We start from the raw sequence: 15673 nt of genomic DNA, 5'->3' as shown, positions 1-15673 counted from the left end.
GAACAAACAGAACTGGAAAGAGTCCTGTTAGGTGACAATGAAAAATTGATATCAAAAGTATATAAGTTATTATTGAAATGGTCTACAGAAGAAGAAGTAGTAAAGTCTCAAATGGTCAAATGGGCAATTAATGTGAATAGAGAAATACAAATGGAAACATGGGAGCACCTCTGGAAGAACTCAATGAAGATATCAACTTGTCAAAGCATTAAGGAGAACTGTTTTAAAATGATGTATAGGTGGTATATGACTCCGAAAAAATTGGCTAAGATAAGTAAGAAAATGTCGGATAGATGTTGGAAATGTAAAAAACATGAAGGTTCTTTCTTCCATATGTGGTGGACATGTGAAAGAGCGAAAGAATTCTGGAAGATGATACAACAAGAAATCACCAAAATTTTGGGCTATGATTTTAAGAAAATTGCAGAGACGTTTTTACTTGGATTACAATTAGAAAAATACCCAAAAGAAGACAGGACTTTAATTTGGTACCTGTTATCAGCTGCTAGGACTTTGTACGCGCAGCTTTGGAAGCAAGAAAAAATACCAGAGAAATGGGAATGGACCATGAAAGTTTTATCATGGTGTGAAATGGACAAATTAACCAGAACACTAAGAGACTATGATTTAGAGATATTCAAAAGGGAGTGGAGAAAATTTAAAGGATATATGGAGAAAACTTGGAAAGTAAAGAAATATTGGACATTTTTTTAGTTGTAAGAATATATATACGGAACTTTGAGCAATCAGAAGTGCCTTTAGTATGGATTTGAACTTATAACCTCGGGGAAGTCAACATTGGAGGGAGGGGGGATGGAAATGTCATATGGGTTAATGTGAAAAAAAAGAAAAAATTAAGAAATAGATAAGCTTTGTAACCATATGCTACCAATAAATTGTTTAAAACTAAAAATTAAAAGATTATACAGCTCCAGTAAAATATTAACTAGAATACACTGATTAACATTTGTTTCAGTTTCAGTAGAATTTATGGTAGTATATAGAGTACTCAGGGATTAGGATAAAGTAAAATGCAAGCTTGGGAATATTCAAAAATAATTAAAAAACAGACCATTTCAAGACCCCTTCGTTACATAATCCTCACGAATTCTCCTAGCTACCGCCAAGAATTTGGCACAATTAGATGTAAATTGGGGGTTAGAATCTGATAACAGCATATTTCTGATTTTATAATCAGAGAACCCCAGGCATCCGTCAAACAGAGAATAGATGTACCTGGTGCGTATTCTGAGGTGAACCTCTGTGTTCAGAGGCGGTCAACCTCTGAATCCCAGTGCTAGGAAGCAACATCAGCAGAAGGCCTTGATACCTGTGCCCTATTTGTTGGCTCCCTAAAGTAACTAGTTGGCCACTGTGTGAGCCATGATGCTGTCCTAGAGGGACAACTGGTCTGATCCAGCAGGGCTCTTCTTATGTTCTTAAAGAGCCTTTTGTATAAAAACAAATCATAACTTTATTACTACAACAGGAATGGGGGAACTGGGATGGAAAACAACAAACTCTAATCGCTACATCCTAACACAATGACACATGACTATTGGAGTATTACTTTCTCTTTCTTCCTGACCTCTGGATACTTAGACAAAGAAGTCATCTGACTAACTGACCAATTAACACATAAACAGTCTTTTCCCGGGCTAGCTCTTCATTGGCAGGGAGCCAATTTCTTCCTGGGTCAGGCGGACAATAGGGAGACAGGTAAACAGCATTAACCCTGTAATGACTGGAACTTGGAGCACATTTCAACAATGTGAACCATAATAAATGAATGTAGATGCAACAAAATAACCTGATTAGTTTGCTTTGTATAACTTATTCCACTTTGCTACTCATGGAGGAGATAGCTATACATAGTTTTATGATATTCTTTTTGCTTGTAAGTGTAGCAGGAAAAGTCCTGTGTTGTCCAATTAATAGTAAATCATACTCACAAACGAGGTCTGAGGCAAGGTCAGGAAAACAGCTTCTTTATTTAACGTGCATAAGCGCTCTATACACGGGCTCCAGACCCGAGGGTCTGAGCAATGATCACAGTTACCTGCCATCCCTTATAGGGGGCCTCCACCCACGCACTACCTTAAAACACCCATGTTCTCCTTCTTGTGGGAAGGAGCCTTCGTCATATTTTCACCACAATTCAAGTTGTTTTCCAACCTTCTGGGTCTTTTTAGGGCCTTTCTTAGGGCCTCTGTAAACCCTTGTTCCTTTTTCTCTAGAAACATTCTACCCACACGCCCACGATTTCTTGCTCCATCTCCTGCACCTGTCTTGCTTCTTCTTAGGCTCTGTTCTACCGTTTTCAGCTTGTGGTTTTAACAAGGTCAATGACCTGGCATAGTTCCCTTTTGCAAGCTAACACTCCTTTGTTTCAAGCTGCTATAGAAGATTATTTCTCAAAAGCACTCTTACATATTTCTAACATTGCTATATTGATTAGGTATTGGTATTGTTTTTGGATCGATGCTACATTTCCCCTCTTTCAAACGGAGTTTGATTACTTATCATGACATCCACAAACCATCACACACCTACTAAAATCAACCTATTAAAACTAAACATCAAAATCATAGGGGAGTCGTCTCCTGATGCCTGTGGAATCCTGCCATCTCCGGTAGGCCAGGATCCAGAGGGCGTTGCCTGTGGAACCTCACTGCTGCCGGTGAGTGAGGTCCAGAGGTCGGGCTTCAAGCAATTAGGTCTGGGAGCAAGGCTGCACCTAGAAAGCCTATCTAGGAAAACCTCAATCAAACTGCATAGCCAAAACAATACAAAGTTCAAAACAAGCCTATAATTCAACATAACATTTCTTTCTGGGGCTGGGTTTTCTCATTTTAACAATTTTCCAAAAGGCCTTTCATGAATAACATCACAAATCACAAAGGACTGAATCTTCTCTCTTACTTAAGCATCACAATATATGGCCAAGGCACTGAGCAATGTGTCAAGCTAAAGCTAGCTTGGAGCACATTTTGACTACTTACCCCTAGGGACCATCTTATTTTCTTCTCTTCTTCTGGGGCAAAACAAGTCTTATGCATAGAGCTGTTGCCATCAAAGGAAAGTGGCTTCAAAACATTAAAAAAAAATCAAAATAACCCAGAAATTACTTAAAAAGGAACAAAAGAGTCCCCTCTTTGTAGCTTCATACAGAAACTTAGCAAGTTGGACTTTCTTCCGGACTTTCTTCTGGGCCCTCTCCCTTCTGGAGAGGCTCTTGCAGGCTCACACCTCGTTCGGGGACTGGGACAGCTGCTTCTTCCGTGCTTCTACCATTTCCTGGCCATCTCCCTCTGGCGCAATCCGGCTACAGCCTTCAGGCGTGAAACTTCCTTGATGCCAGTCAGTTCCCCTTTGTGGATCCGCTCGATCTGCTTCGCTTCGGGGCAGCGTTCTCTCTGCCAGCTGCTTGGCCCCTCTGCAGCCACCCAAGAGCTCAAGCGTCGCAGACATCAGGACCTTCAGATGACCCTTGGATTCCTTATCTGGATCGGCCCTTCTGCTAGGGTTTTCTCTCTTATCTTTCGCAGCAACAGCGACAAAGAAAAAACCATCAAGGAAGCTTTCCAGCCCACAGTTTCCTCCACAGGCTCTCTACTTCTTTGGGCCAGCTGTTTGGCTCGATAGTCATAGCCTTACATCTTACTGGCTGAACAATACTCTTCCAATCTCCTTCAGGCTGGACTCAGCTTCCTGCTGCCTTCGCCTGATATCTGGAGCCGACTGTAACTTCGTGGTTGGTGGACAAAATACATCTGGTGGGCTTCACACAGGCATCTGGCTTCTGGAGGATTTCTGCTGCCTCACACGTCTTAATGGGTTTGTGCCTGCTGGTAGAGCTTGTTGGCATTGGCTTACTAGGCAGATGGGAGCCTCCCTGTTGGCATCTTACTCGAGGGCAGTTGTTTCTTCACTTCCGCAATTTTGGAGGATTATTTCAGAGACGCTCAGCAAGCACTTTAAAAGTCTCTTCTCCCTTGTGTCCAATGAATACTGTAGCCTGTCATGGGCCAGGAGCTTGGGAGCCCTGGATCTGCTGGACATCACATGGCTGACGGGGATTTCCTCTGAGAAGGTAAGCTGACCAGAGGCAGGGGACTTGCTTCTGGAGAACTTCTCTCTGGGAGGGCCCATAGATCTGGAACTCTTCAGCTCTTAATCAATAAAGGGGGCGAGGGTGAGGTCTAAGTGGCAAAAGAGGAAGAAGCTGGGAGCCTTGTGTTGGGCTTAAAATCAGCTCCCCATAAGGGGCAGCAGAAACACTGCTCTATATCTTGGCATCTAATTCCCAGGGGCTTCCTAACTAAAAGTGCCTTGTCCTGAGACTGAGATGCCTGTCCAGGGACAGTATATCTCACAACCATATGCTACTTAAAACTACACATTAATACGCTTAAGTAAAAGGGGAAGCATATCAAAACACAAATGTGACATGATTAATGCTTTTAGGTGCTCTTTCACATGGTCTCACACGGCAGTATTATTGTAATCATAAAACAAAATAAAGCACAGTTTTCCTGGTTAATAGATAGCATCTTTGGGGTCTCCAGGAATCTATCCTGGGGCAAAACACATACATTTTGCAAGTTGCTAGGTTCACACTCGCACTTCCCGTTTTTCTGAGCGAGGGTTATGCAATACTGCAGAAATATTTCACATCACCACAACCAGCCTTTACACTATTCAGCTGCTCTAAACACCTTTTGGAACCTCGGATGGGGGGCTCCACTGAGGCTGATCTTAAGAAATATGCAGTCAAGGGCGTCCCCCAGACTGTAATTCTCTTATGGTTAACCAGACGGACAAAACATTTTTAAACACATGGGACACACAATTTCCCTAAACATTAAACACAAAATTCCCCCAATAATTCCCTATTGGTGGCAGAAGGGTCGATTTCGTCCCTTCCCCAGACAGACAGGCGAATGACATGTAGGCTCCCTGCAGCCGCGTTGGTAGGGAACCCTGGTCTGTCAACTTCTCAAGGCAAGCACATTTTCCAGGGCGCTGGTATGGAGAGAACCACTACCCCTGCCAGCGGGCTGTACTAGGGTGCTGCCGGTGCATGCGGGTGGTTAGGCCGCCGGGATGGGCATCAGGCGACCCGTTTGGTCACCTACCCTGCTAGAGAGGTTTTATTACTGCAATCAGACTGTTTCAGGTGGAGGAAATCTATCACGTTGAGCACAAGGTCCTGCACTATCAGGGCCCTGGGTTCAAGGCTCTCTACTTACACTCCGGAGTCTTCCAAGCAGAGCTGATTCCTGTTGCCCCCTCACCGGTCCGAGATCAGGCCATCGGTCAAAGGTCAACTGAAGACAGGGCGGGCAGATGACGGTCAGCCAGAAAGAAGGCTGGGAGCTCCTTACCGTGAATCTGGTCCTCCCTGCCAACAGCAGCACTCGGCCGGGCTAATCATCAGGGGCTAAAGGCCCCTGTCCCATCTGGGTCGCCAAATTTATGTAGCAGGAAAAGTCCTGTGTTGTCCAATTAATAGTAAATCATACTCACAAACGAGGTCTGAGGCAAGGTCAGGAAAACAGCTTCTTTATTTAACGTGCATAAGCGCTCTATACACGGGCTCCAGACCCGAGGGTCTGAGCAATGATCACAGTTACCTGCCATCCCTTATAGGGGGCCTCCACCCACGCACTACCTTAAAACACCCATGTTCTCCTTCTTGTGGGAAGGAGCCTTCGTCATATTTTCACCACAATTCAAGTTGTTTTCCAACCTTCTGGGTCTTTTTAGGGCCTTTCTTAGGGCCTCTGTAAACCCTTGTTCCTTTTTCTCTAGAAACATTCTACCCACACGCCCACGATTTCTTGCTCCATCTCCTGCACCTGTCTTGCTTCTTCTTAGGCTCTGTTCTACCGTTTTCAGCTTGTGGTTTTAACAAGGTCAATGACCTGGCATAGTTCCCTTTTGCAAGCTAACACTCCTTTGTTTCAAGCTGCTATAGAAGATTATTTCTCAAAAGCACTCTTACATATTTCTAACATTGCTATATTGATTAGGTATTGGTATTGTTTTTGGATCGATGCTACATAAGCTACCTTGAGTAAAACTCTGGAGAGGCTGTATATACATTCCCTAAAAACAAACAAACTAAGGTGCCATCCCTTCCCTTTCTCTTCCCCCAAAATCCTGCTGTCACCTTGATTGTAGTTCTCCCATTACCACTCTCTGCCTTGGGATGGGAATCTTCTACTCACATGAAGATGCCTTATAATGAGTCAGGCCATTGGACCATTGTCAATATTGTATACTCTGTCAGTCCAAGGTCAAGGTTTTCATGTTGCATACCACCTAATTATTTTAATTAAAGATGCGGGGATTGAACCTCGGACCTTCTGCATGCAAAGCAAATGTCCTGCCTTTGAGCTATGGTTTGCTTTTGGTTTATGCCTATTTCTCTCAAACTCACACACTTACTCTCTCCCCATTTCTTCTTGCAAAAACAAGCATATGTTAGATCTGATAGAACCAGCATTTGGGCTAGAACTCATGGTTCCAAGAATAGGGAGAAGAGGATGAACTTTCAGTGGAGATTAACTCACACCTGGTCCATGTGTTGAAAGTGTGTGTTAAATCAGCAACTTCTGAGCTGTTTTGACCTTAAAATTGCTGCAGATAACAATGGTAGATTCCTCATATGTGAAGCTTCTGTCTTTCTGTCAGTTGTGTTTAGGTCTCCTTCGTTTTGGATTTGTAGCTATTTACCTCACGGAGCCCCTGGTTCGGGGATTCACCACTGCTGCAGCTGTGCATGTCTTTACCTCCCAGTTGAAGTATCTTCTTGGAATTAAGACAAAAAGATTCAGTGGACCCCTTTCATGCCTTTATGTAAGTTACAGTGACATCACATGTGATCAGAGCATTGCTTAGTACTTAAAGTCAACTGGGTTTAGAAAGATTGCAGATTCACAGTTCAAGAGGACAGAGAAATTTCAGTCAGGTTTAAATTTGATCTGTTGTCTTTCATGGATAATTTCTCAGATTGTAACTTTGTAAGTGTTCTTAGAGGATTGACTGTGATTTGACGTCTCACACTAGTGAGCAAATTTGCTTACTGCTTTGTGGACTCACTCCTAATATAGTTATTGTTGCTTTTGGATTCTTTTCTTTTCCAGTTGGGCCTGCCTGGAAACATGCAAATTTTATTTAGCTTTGTAATGTAAATGTTCCTTTTAAAAAATCTAGACTTTTTTAGTGTTCTGAAATAGGTACAAGTGCTGAAAACCTTCAGACATGGACCCTCAGCTACCATACACCAGTCCAGAACCTGGTGATTAAAAAACAGACAGTGATTTCCCAGGGTATTGGGATAATCATTGCTAGAGACAGAGAACTGACATAAATGAGACTTTTGTCTGATTTAAACAAAGGAATTTCTTTTCTTTTTTTGCGTGCCACTCCAAACAAGTTATCAAATTTTATAAGTAGCCAATGGTTTTATAGACTTCTTCTTATCCCAAACCAGCATTTAGTATAAGATGTTTATCTGATGAATCTTATAATTTTAGATTTATCAAACAGAATCTTAGATCTAGAATCTCATAAACTGTCCTGTCCAATTTTATACCTGCTCTCCTGCCTCACTTGGACTTGATCAGACAGCCAGGAAAATGGCCAAATATTTATCTGAACTAGATAATCCGCAACATCGGAGAGTTTTTATGCTGGCTAGGATGAATGCATTTCCCTCCAATGTTCTCTATGGGAGATTTCTTTAAGTCCCCTTTAGTGAGAGACATTGGGCCTTTTCACACTTACTGGTGGAAACCGGAAGGGAGTCGGTATTGTGCTGCCTTGCAATAATCTGAGACAGGGATGGGAGTTTTCAGACACATGTTTTTTTTCCCCAGTAGGGTTCCGTGATTGAAGCAAGCCATTTCACACTGTTCCACTTTTATCTCGCTTGCACCAGTGCCAGCCGTTTTCGCCTGCCAGCGCGTGATCTCCGGCTTATTATTTTTTTTGGGAACGTCGGGCAAAGATCGCTATGGCGCTATAGCAACGTATCACAACAGCATCACCATAGGGATGCCTGGGTTCCATTAAGATGCCAGAGATCGCCGCTGCTGAAACTTGGTAACTTATCTCAGTGGAGCCTAGCCATCTCTATGGTGGTGCTGTTGTGATACGTCGCTATAGTGCTATAGCGCTATAGCGATCTTAGCCCGACATTAAAAAAAAAAGCCAGAGATCGCGCGCGGTGGGCAAAAAAGGGTGCGAAAACTGCTCCCGGATTAGATACTGGACATTTCACACAGCGCCCTATACCGATTTCAACCCGGAAGGGGTTGAAAACTGGAAGAAGCTGCTCTTTGTTAGTAACGACTCAGGCATGCCTCACTACCGGACAGCCGCGGGACTGTGTGAAAAGGTGACAGTATTCCGGTAGCAGCCAGTTACTGAGTCGGGTCTGTCTGAAATGCCAGCAGAAACCCGTTACTGTTCAGTAACTGACCAGCTTCCATACCGGAATACATAGGCTGTGTGAAAAAGTTCATTGTGCAGGTCAAGCTCACCAGATTCCATCCAGCATATCTTACTGAACTGCCAACTGTATACTAATCTCCGGAAGGTTCTGTTAGATAGTCTTTCCTTACCATCCTGCATTCAAGAAAATAGGATTGATTGCAGTTTCCTATTAAATGACAACATAATTGATGTCACAAAAGCTGTTGCCAAATTCTTGGCTGAAATTGTTAAAAATTATTCTAAGCAGGTTTTATTGTGATCTTAATCTTAGTTTAGCCTTTTATGCTTTGAACAGACATATCTGATTGTCGTTTGGTTGACAAGTCTCTGTATATCTCTTTTCGTTATGCCAGTAAAGGTGTGATTGGATTGATTGGATTGGCAAAAGATGGACATTATGTACAATAACTTTATCACTTAAGAATTTCAGTACTAGGTGAGATGTACTGATCTGAATCTGAGCTTTTCTATTGCAGGTTTGTAATCAGCATAGATATCTTATCATTAGTTTAATGTAGGTATATTTTATATTAAATGTTATTGCAGACTAAGAAAAAGTGCATACATTTGCTCTCTTTACAAAGTTAATTATACTTCCGTTGTACCTGGGAAGCTTCTCTTCATGGGACTGAATGCCCTGATTCACTGACCACTAAAATCCTTTTTGGCTTTCTCTAGTTTCTGAGGTTTCGTGAGCATCATCCATGTATTTTCAGACCTATATTAACACCCATAAGGACTAGAAATGTACTTAGTTTAAGACGGAGAGCCAAGACTCTCATGGTGCTGAATTCTTCACCTGACATCAGAGTCCGTGCGTGGTGTGCTCACTGACTTCTGGTTTGACTGTCTCATATATGAACAGCTTCTCATATTTTGTATTCCAGAGTTTCATTGCTGTGTTTTCAAACATCACCAAAACCAACGTTGCAGCATTAGTTGTGGGACTGATTTGCATGGTTTTATTGCTGAGCGGGAAGGAAATCAATGACCGCTTTAAAAAGAAGCTACCTGTCCCTATCCCCATGGAGATCATAGTGGTGAGTGTGGAATGAATTAATGTGATATTCTTCTTCGTCTCTGTGCTTTGCACCTGTGGGATTGATGACCCCTGCGCCAGCTACGACCGTTATTCTAAAGCTCCAGCAAGGATCTTTGTGCCTAGCCACTGGGCATGCTCAGGAACTCTACTGTGCATGCCCGGGGAGGGTGCCAGGATCCTGTCAGTTCTTTCTTGACTGCAAGTGCATTTGGACATTTCTCCAACTGCTTTGGGCAGTGAATTCTTCTTTCTTCTTCTCTTAGTGTAGCTCCTAAAGAGAGAAAAGTTTCTGATAGTTATTGTAGTTGTTAGTCTAGCAATAGTATAGATAAATTATTCTCCAAGTTCTTCCCCCCTTCCTAATCCATGCTAAGCCCTTAGTTTATGTGGGGCTGCTTCAGACATTGTTCCTGCTGCATGAGTAAGCTCTCACTGACAGAAGAACATTCTCTATGTCTATTTTGCTTGGACTAATACCTGCCCTCACTGCCTCAAATTCTGGAAACAAACTCGTAGGAAATGTGCAGCTTGACTCTACTGCCTTACTGGAATCGGCTCTTGCTCTTTGAGAAATGGGCGAAAAATTGGTCCCCAAGGGAACTTTGGCATTGGCAGTAGCTTCTTCCTGCCTTACTATGCCATCAAAGAAAGCCACATCAGCATCAGTGTTAATGTCCACATCAACCTCAGTGAATCTGGGCGCATCCACATCGAAACGATCACTATCGACCTCACAATCCTTTTCCACTTCGCCCAGCAAGAAGTGGAAGAAGGAAAAACATCACAAGTCCAGTGATAAGAGCTCACACTCCAAAAAGAAGCACTCAGCAAGCCCCTAATTCATCTGACACCCCAACTGTATATGCCAGACTCAACCATCTCTGCTTTGGTGCCACTTCACTAATCCTTCAATCACCAATTTGGTGGGTGAACTCCCTGGTACAGACACAGCCAGTAGGCTTTACACAAGATGATGCCACTGTGGATGCCAAAGAGATCTAACTCAACAGAGCCCTTGCCTGTTGAGATCGGCATCAACCAGCAGGGCCAGCAAACCAAGCCATGACCCACCAAAACTGGAACCTCCTCCCCGCTCAAGGTTTTTCCCCTTGGCTCTGACTCCCCATCGACTTCAATATCTGGAGATGTCAGAAGATTGTTTTGCTCCATGGTGGCTGTCTCCTCCTTGGCTTCCTACATGGGACCAGAGACAGATCTACTTATTTATTTATTTAGTAGGCTTATATGCCACCCTTTTCCATAACGGACTCAGGGTGGATCATATATGGATCATATTAGCCATCTTATCCTTGGCTTCCTCCCAAATATCCCCAGGACTGGGACCAGCACTCCACCTTTCTCATTCTGATGGAATTGAGACTGGCGCCTAAGTTCAAACCGATAGAGACGCCATTGGCTTTTATCATACCTCCACAACTCCTGTTGGAATCGAGTCACTCCAACCTAGGTGATACGGCTGATGAGTTGGACTTGAACTCCACAGATCAGAACTTGGCCACACCAGCCCCACCCTCTTCAGTGGTTGAGGGGCTCCCTATTTCTCCATCAGAAAACCTCAAATCCTATGGAAAACTGATTAGGAGAATGGCTACTACTCTTGGTCTCTCCACTGTGCAACCACAACCAGAAATTACTGATTTGGTCTTCGACATTGTCCAGAAAGACACTTCAACTGCAATTGCCCTTCCTATGACAACCATCCTTCTTCAGGCCGCAAAAGTGCCCTAGGAAAAACCTACCTCCATGGCTGTTTCATCATGCCATCTAGATAACATGTATAAGGTGCAGGAGGTGGGGGCTGAATTCTTATTTTGCCATCTGAAGCCCAGTTCCATGGCAGTCACATCTTCCTCTAAAGGCCATCATGCATCCTCTATACCTATGGACAAAGAGTGGTAGAAATTTGATTCTTTCAGCAGGAAGTTTTTCTCCACCTCAGCCCTTGGTATCAAGAATGTCAACTATTTAGCTTGCCTGGCTTGCTATCAGTATGCACTGTGGGAACAAATCACTGAATTCCTCCACTCAGTCCCAGTGGATTCCAGAGCAAAACTCAAGAAAATCCAGAAGGAAGGCATGCTTGTTGCTAAGCAGTAAGTGAATTTCATCAAACACAATCTTGACACATTTGTAAGAACTCTGACTTCAGCTGTGGTATTACGGAGACACTACTGGCTCTGCTCCACATCTCTCACTCAAGACACTAAGACCACCACTGAGGGTCTTTTGTTTGATGGTGTCAGTCTCCTCCATGCCACCACTGACTCTGTCCTCCAGGATATAGGTAGAAGTTTGAAAGCCTCCAGGAATCTCAGTGTACCTTCTTCCAAATCATACAAGGCCAGACCGTGGTCTAGATCTTGGTCAAGACACTCTTCTAATAGAAGCTCCTCTGACCGATCATGGTGGTCTCGCCCCTACAACAATCAGCAATCCTCCTACCAGCCAAGGCCCAAGTTTTCATCGGCCTTGAATGAAATCTTCCAAGGGATCCAAACAATCTTCCCCTGAGTTGGACCACCAGACCCCAATCCCCAGTTGCCCACTACCTGCCTCTACCCCTACCTAACATCTTGGCAAACAGTTACATCAAACCAGTGGGTTTTATTCATCATTGCCAATGGGTGTGTGATTGAATTCCAAAGTACACCATCCTCATTCTGAGTAGTCTTCACCCATCCATCAACTGTTCTGCAAGAAGAGATATAGTCCAAAGGAGCAGTAGAGCTTGTTTCCTGCCAGAGCAGAATCAGGGCTTCTATTCCTGCTGTTTTACTGTGCCCAAGAAGGACAGATGGCTCAGACCCATCATGGACCTCAGAGCTCTCAATTAATTGATATCACTCAAGAAGTTTCACTTGACTGCTCTGATGCAGATCCTACACCTACTGTCCGTGGGTTGCTGGATGGTGACAATAGATCTTTAAGATGCATATTTCCATTATCAGTATCCACCCCAACCACAAACGTTTCCTGAGATTTACGGTCAGGGACCACCACTACCAATAAACTGCACTGCCTTTTGGGATCTCCACCGCTCCAAGGGTGTTCATGAAAACCATGGTAGTGGTGGCCACCTATCTATGTCTGCAGGCATTACCTCTTTCCCACACATTGACTGGCTTCTGGTGGCCAACTTGGAACTGCAACTTACCTGCAACATATGGGATATGCTTTCCCAACTCTCGGATCTAGGCTGTCTGGTGAATTTCGAGAAGTCCAATCTGCATCCCTCTCAAAGAATCTAGTTCATAGGGGTGATCCTTGACTCTATTGTGTCCAGAGCTTTTCTTCCTCCTGCAAAGTCTCTAGCGATCCAACAACTAGTTCAAGAGATCACCTCTTGTCAGTCAGCAATAGCCCAATGGCTTCTGGGCCTGCTGGTGGCCACTTCATCAGTCATTGTGTTCGCCAAACTCAGGATGAGACCACAACAACTATGGTTCCTAACTTGCTTCAGCCCAATGGGACATCCTCTACACATGGTCCTCCACCTGCCGGACCATATCCTCCTCTCTCTTGCCTGGTGGGATCAGGATCAAAACTTACTGGCTGGGACTCCCTTCCATCACCCAATTCCAACAGAGATTCTCACCACGGATGCATCGCTGTGGGGGTGAGGTGCCCATCTCCATGGGACTTCTGTGGTGTGGGACTCCCAACATCAAAATGCTTACATCAACTTTCTTGAGCTGCTGGTCATTCAATTTGCTCTCAGATCCTTCCTGCCTCTCCTAAAGAACAAGGTGGCTGCGATCCTTATGGACAATACCATGGCCGTCAGCTATATCAGTAGACAAGGGGGTACAGTGTCCAAGAAAATTGCTAGCCCCACATCTCCCAGGGGATCAGAATACTTAGGCAGACTTCTCACAGAGGAGGAGCAGTCCTGCATGAATGAGAACTCAACTACCTCTGCCTGACTTCTTTGAGATATGCAGGCACCCACTTGTGGACATTTTGGCAACCAGGACTAACAAAAAGTGTACACACTTCTGCTCCAGGGCAGCAGAGATCCCCTGCCTTGGGGAGACAACCTATTTTTTCCATTGTTAGGCCTCTTGTTGAACTTGTTTTCCCCGATTCTGCTCATCACACATGTCATCAACAAGATACTCAGAGACAGCACAGAGTGCACCCTGATAACTTCTCTGTGGCCCCACCAACTCTGGTTTCTGTTCCTCCTACACAGCAGTTTCCCCTGGCCTCAGATCTCCTGCTCAGTCATGGGGGCGGCATTCTGTACCATGATGTTCTCCACCTGAAACTAACAGCTTGGCTCCTCTGATAGGCACCTTCACCCCACACATTCACGAGGTTCTGGAAAACTGCCAGAAGTCTATAAGTGGGGGAAATTCCAGGCCTTCCTTTCAGTTTTCATATTCTCCCCTCCTATGGCCTCACTCTTTTGTATTTTTTTTGCTTCTCTCATTGTTGGACAAAGGTATGAGCCATTCCTCGCTTGAGAGTCTACTTAGCTGCTATCTCAGCTTATCACTCACAATTACATGGAATTTCAGTGTTCTCTCATCTGTCCAGTAAAAGATTCCTCAAGGGTGTATTCCACGTGCACTGACCTGTCTGACATCCTGTCCCTGCATGTGACCTGCACTTAGTCTTCAACATGCTTACATGGAGACCTTTCAAACCACTAGCAACATGTGACCTTTGTCTGTTATCATGGAAGACAGTCTTTCTGGTGGCTATACTGTCGGCAAACAAGTCAGTGAACTTATGGCACTTAGAGCCGATCCTCCTTATCTACAGTTCTCAGCAGAAGGTGTCACATTAACCCCCGATACCAACTTTCCTCCCAAAGTGGTCTCCAAGTTCCACCTTCAATCCGAAGTGGATTTCCTGACCTCCTTTTCCAATCCAACCACTGATGAGGAGCGGAGACTACACTCCCTAGATCAAGGGTGTCAGACATGCGGCCTGGGAACTAAATCAGGCCCCCAAGCAAATAGTTGTCATCTGCTTCCTTCTTGCTATCTCTTGCTTCCTTCTGCATAACAGCTTGCAGAAGGAAGCCTCAAAGCAAAACCTCTGTTTTCTCCATTGGCTGAGGCTCCTCCCTTGGGGAGGAAGGGGGGAAGGCAGAGTTTGTTTTTCCAGGCTCTCTCAATTGCACAACAGAGCTACTGAGCCAATTCTCTCTTCCTTCTATTGGCTGAGGCTCCTCCACCCAGCCCCTGGAGAAGGAAGGAAAGAGCCAGAGCTTCCTTTGCCCAGTTCCCTGGATCCCATGGGAGAAATACAAAGAAAGCACTTTTAAGACCGATGTGTGGTAATGTTTTAAGCATGTCTTAAGTTTTTTTTTTAAATTAAATTGTGTTTGTGTCCATTGTAAAGTTTATATCTCTGCTACCTAATATCAAATAAGGTCCACACACAGCCCTGCCCAACAAGGTCTCATTTATGTCAGATCCGTCCCTCATAAGAAATGAGTTTTGACACCCCTGTCCTAGACGTCTGCAGAGCTCTCTTGTTCTACCTTAAGAAGACATGCTCCTTTTGGAAATCACCCCACCTCTTTGTCACCTACACAGACAAGCAGCAAGGGCTCAAAGTGTCCTCCTAGCATCTCTGGTCGAAACTATAAAGCTGTATTACCTTCAAGCCAAATTACCACTTCGGGGTCCTCTAAAAGTGCACTCCACCAGAGCAATCTCTGCATCAGCGGCCTTTCTGAAAGCTGTTCCACTGCGTGAAATCTGCAAGGCAGCCTTGTGGTTGTTGCCAAACACATTCATGAAATACTACACATTAGATATCCGGTGGTGTAACTGAGCGATCGTTGGACGTTCCATTCCTCAGTCCAGCTGCAACTGATCTCTGCCAGCACCCTCCTTCAGGTAGGATTCAACTTGCTACTCTCCAATACATATGAAGCACAGAGACCACGAAGAAGATAAACAGGTTGCTTACCTGTAACTGATGTTCTTTGAGTGGTCAACTGCGCATTTGCACCACCTAAGAACATAAGAGAAGCCATGTTGGATCAGGCCAATGGCACATCCAGTCCAACCCTCTGTGTCACACAGTGGCAAAATTTATATATATATACACACACACACACACACACTGTGGCTAATAGCCACTGAT

General features: G+C 44.3%; 1 protein-coding gene across 2 annotated transcripts in view; it reads left to right on the top strand.

Annotated features, from left to right (window-relative positions):
• SLC26A5 (solute carrier family 26 member 5) overlaps positions 1-15673 on the top strand; it is a 60784-nt gene that overhangs the window by 19344 nt on the left and 25767 nt on the right. Inside the window, exons 5-6 of one of the 2 annotated variants that reach the window (XM_060244696.1) lie at positions 6700-6864; positions 9393-9545. In XM_060244696.1, the coding sequence (XP_060100679.1) occupies positions 6700-6864; positions 9393-9545 (318 nt within the window). The remainder of the gene's footprint in view (positions 1-6699; positions 6865-9392; positions 9546-15673) is intronic. The other variant, XM_060244697.1, reaches the window with a different exon arrangement.

The sequence above is a fragment of the Heteronotia binoei genome, chromosome 8, assembly GCF_032191835.1.
Source record: "Heteronotia binoei isolate CCM8104 ecotype False Entrance Well chromosome 8, APGP_CSIRO_Hbin_v1, whole genome shotgun sequence".
NCBI lineage: Eukaryota > Metazoa > Chordata > Lepidosauria > Squamata > Gekkonidae > Heteronotia > Heteronotia binoei.
Note: the sequence above shows the minus strand (reverse complement) of the source record. Positions and strands in the feature narration are given on the sequence as shown.